The 3563-nt window shown below is 33.1% G+C and overlaps 1 protein-coding gene across 4 annotated transcripts; it reads left to right on the plus strand.

The window, feature by feature from the left end:
- Window positions 1-253: 253 nt before the first annotated feature.
- On the plus strand, window positions 254-3177 carry LOC145160514 (type I inositol polyphosphate 5-phosphatase 8-like). 4 transcript variants are annotated; one of them, XM_079079747.1, is made up of 7 exons: window positions 254-681; window positions 764-866; window positions 969-1079; window positions 1424-1945; window positions 2099-2362; window positions 2741-2885; window positions 2971-3177. In XM_079079747.1, the coding sequence occupies exons 2-7, from the start codon at window positions 823-825 to the stop codon at window positions 3058-3060; spliced, it is 1176 nt and encodes a 391-aa protein (XP_078935873.1). In that variant the 5' UTR covers window positions 254-681; window positions 764-822; the 3' UTR covers window positions 3061-3177. The 4 variants fall into 4 exon arrangements, with proteins under 4 accessions (XP_078935873.1, XP_078935872.1, XP_078935870.1 ...); XM_079079746.1 differs by having other exon boundaries at window positions 769-866; XM_079079744.1 differs by having other exon boundaries at window positions 779-866.
- The last annotated feature ends 386 nt before the right edge of the window (window positions 3178-3563 follow it).

A 3563-nucleotide genomic window follows, 5' to 3' on the forward strand; every position in this document is an offset into this window, starting at 1 on the left:
GACAGATATAATTTTTAGATATTAAGTGGGTAACTATAATATTTTGACAAGGACGTATATTCTCTTTTTATTTTTAACATAAATTAACAAAATTTAGAAGACAAAAAAAAAAAAAAAAAAAAAAAGGCAAAGGGTATTTTGGGTAGACGCAACCCATACCAAAAAGATTACTCGTTACCAAACCCGTCCAACCATCAACCTAAATTTTGTATTTATATAAGTGATTGCAAGTTGCAACTAAACTCTTGACCTTTATTATGATCAGTCTCTCTTTCACTCGGTATCATCGCTAAAATAAATCATATGCTCTTGGCTGTTTGCCTCGAGATTTTCATTTTCCCAAGGTTCTAATAGTCGCCTCTTTCTGTACTAAGTATCTTATAATCAATCACAAACCTCTCCTTTTCATAATTTCATTCCGATCAAAAACGGGTACCGCTTCTTAATCATCCTCTAACACCATTGCTTTCAACTCCTTCACTAAACCTATAGCTCTTAAATGATTTCACATCACAACGTCAGACTAACAAACGTATGAGGTATAACCCATAGCATGGGTATATTCGTCCTCACAACTACTACTAGCAACCATGGATAACCACTACAAACCTAAAATCCAAAAGTTCGGCCGTTGGTTCTCTAAAAAGCACAAGTCCAGACGTAGTCGCAAACAGCTTTCAGGTTATAAATCATCATCTTCCTTACGTTACACCTTTTCATGGTTTATAAAGTGTTCCATGGTGTTAATTGTTAAAGTTACCAGAATAGCTTTTTGCAGATGAGTCTGGAGATGAATACGAGGAGGAGGATAATTCGCTTATCATGTCATTGGACACCGATCCATGCAGCTTAACCAATCAATTACGGTAACTCTGGTTAAGTTTTCCGTTAACTATGGTATCATTGTATTTCATTTTCGTTGATGTTTACAACGTATTTTTTTATTTAATATACTAATCATGTTTTAGGATATTTGTGGCCACGTGGAATGTTGCGGGAAGATCTCCAGCTGGTAGTTTGGCTGTTGATTTAGATGAATGGCTGAATGTTAAAGAATCTGCCGACATTTACGTTCTAGGGTATTCAATACGACTCATCAATATATATAATATAGTACACAATTTTAAGACTAAAATTATATTCTTTTTGGTCCCTGAATAATAACAGTTTTGATTTTTGCATATTTGTTTTCAGTAACTAACTTCATCTTATTTTAGGTTTTTGTATCTTTTTGGTTTATGTTCCACATAAAATGGCTACTTTGGTCCATAAATATAACTAATTTTTGCACTTAATTCGTTCTGCACCAAAATAATAAGAACCAAAATTGTTCAATCCGGATATAGTCAGGGCCAAAAATGTAACTTACTCTAATTTTAACCGAGTTTAATCCTAACTACTTACTTTGATCATCACTTTACAGATTTCAAGAAATCGTACCCTTAAAAGCTAAAAATGTGATCGGGGGAGAAGATCTAACCGAAGCAACAAGCTGGAATTTGCTAATTGGACAAATACTTAATGACAAATGTGCATGCCGTTGGATTACGCCTATGATAAATCCAGTGACAAGTGTAGTAGAAGAAGGTGAAGGAGAGGTTAATAACTGTGGTAGGTACAAACTAATGGCAAGCAAGAAGATGGTTGGTGTATTCATAAGTGTATGGATAAATACATCATTATTCAATAGGTACAGTATATCGAGTGTGAAGGTGTGTGCTGTGGCCTGTGGGATCATGGGTTATTTAGGAAACAAAGGGTCGGTGTCTGTTAGTATGTTGATTGAAGGAACTAGTTTCTGTTTTATTGTTGCTCATTTGGCTTCTGGTGAGAAGAAAGGAGATGAAGGAAGAAGGAATCACCAAGTTTCTGATATTTTCAAGCGAACGTATTTCACTCGAGATGATCATTGCACTCCGAGGCCTCTCACCATCTTAGGACACGAGTAAGTCTTTCTTTCTTTTTGACTTAATGGACTTATTAATCACTTAATCCAGACAGATATATAGTGGCGTTTCCTTTTGACTTAATAAATTAAGGAATTAATTATTAAGTGGAGTTGATTTTTAAGATTGGCGTGTATTGTTTTGTTGAACAGCCAGATATTTTGGTTTGGGGATCTCAACTATAGGTTATTTTTAGAAAATGATTTAGCTAGAGAGCTAATAAAAAAACAAGATTGGATAGCACTTCAAGAGTTTGATCAACTAAGGCAAGAACTGGGAGATGGTGGAGTATTTCAAGGGTGGAGAGAAGGGAACATTAAATTTGCACCTACTTATAAGTATTCAGCATTTAATAGTAATCGGTACTCGGGTACATTTCCAAGCTTAGTAGAAGAAAAACAAAGGACCCCAGCATGGTATACACCTCTACCTTTTTCTTCGTTAATACTAAAATTCAAAGACTCAAATTACGTCTTTAATAGAGTGAAATTAAGTCCTTAATAAACGCAAATATATAAAAGACTGAATTTCAGTCTCGGATATGTTTGGTTGCTCAATAATGTTTCATGCATGTAACCAGTTCCAAAAAAAAAAAAAAATATCGGGACTGATTTATCATGTATCGGGGACTAATTAGAAACTTTAGTCCCGATGTTTGCTTTTCTTGTAGTGAATGTTTTCCTAACATACCAAACCATTGTGTAATATATTTTATAGCTAAATGCGTTTATGTGATGACTGGACTTTAGGATTATCATTACAATTCTTATGGAATTTTGTTATTCATAGTGCAGGTGTGACAGGATTTTATGGTATGGTAAAGGAGTTAAACAACATTCTTACTTTCGTAGTGAGAGCAAGTTCTCGGATCATAAGCCTGTGTCTGCTCTATTCTCAACACAGATTGAAGTCGTGAGGTCTAATGATATAGGTTCCTCTGTAAGTAATCTATCAGGCTATATATAGCTTTAATTGGGTGATTACTTGATGTGTGATTAATTATAATTCATGATCACATGAACAGAAGAGAATCAATGGAGAGGCTTCATCTACCTTGCTTTCACTGATTACCAAAGATAATGATGCATCACCATCAAACGGGAAAATGCCATAGAAGAAAGGGAAGGTTGTGATGAAGAGTTCTTTGGATTAGATATACCATGGTGATAAAATAATAGTCTTGGTGTTCAATTTCTTTTATTCTTTTAACTTTCTATGTTTACTGCTGTTATTTCCTTAGTTTCTTCATCCTTTCAACAGTCGGCTATCAAAGACTTAAGTTGGAAGGTACCACTGACTATAAAGAATATCATGAACAAAAAGCAACAGTTTATATATATATATATATATATATATATATATATATATATATATATATATATATATATATATATATATATATATATATGGAAAGGATCAAATGAGAACATCTAAAACTAAAAGGTTGAGAACGCGAGAACAGTTCTAGACCAATCAATATATAAGGTCATATTAGTAATTGTATATTTTAATTAAATTAAAATAAAATAAAATCAATCAAATTCCCTTAAATTTAGGATCAGTTACCAAAAAAGAAGGAAATATTTGATTTTTTATTTTTCTTATTAATGAAATATA

This window comes from Lactuca virosa, chromosome 2, assembly GCF_052849685.1.
Source record: "Lactuca virosa cultivar CGN04683 chromosome 2, Lactuca_virosa_CGN04683_v6, whole genome shotgun sequence".
NCBI classification, from domain to species: domain Eukaryota; kingdom Viridiplantae; phylum Streptophyta; class Magnoliopsida; order Asterales; family Asteraceae; genus Lactuca; species Lactuca virosa.

What these genes read in the sequence shown, in the direction of transcription:
- LOC145160514 (XM_079079744.1), top strand. Translation starts at nt 591, where the DNA reads ATGGATAACCACTACAAACCTAAAATCCAAAAGTTCGGCCGTTGGTTC. An exon ending in CTCACCATCTTAGGACACGA is followed by an intron (nt 1,946 to 2,098) that starts GTAAGTCTTTCT and finishes TTTGTTGAACAG; the next exon opens with CCAGATATTTTGGTTTGGGG. An exon ending in AAACAAAGGACCCCAGCATG is followed by an intron (nt 2,363 to 2,740) that starts GTATACACCTCT and finishes TTCATAGTGCAG; the next exon opens with GTGTGACAGGATTTTATGGT.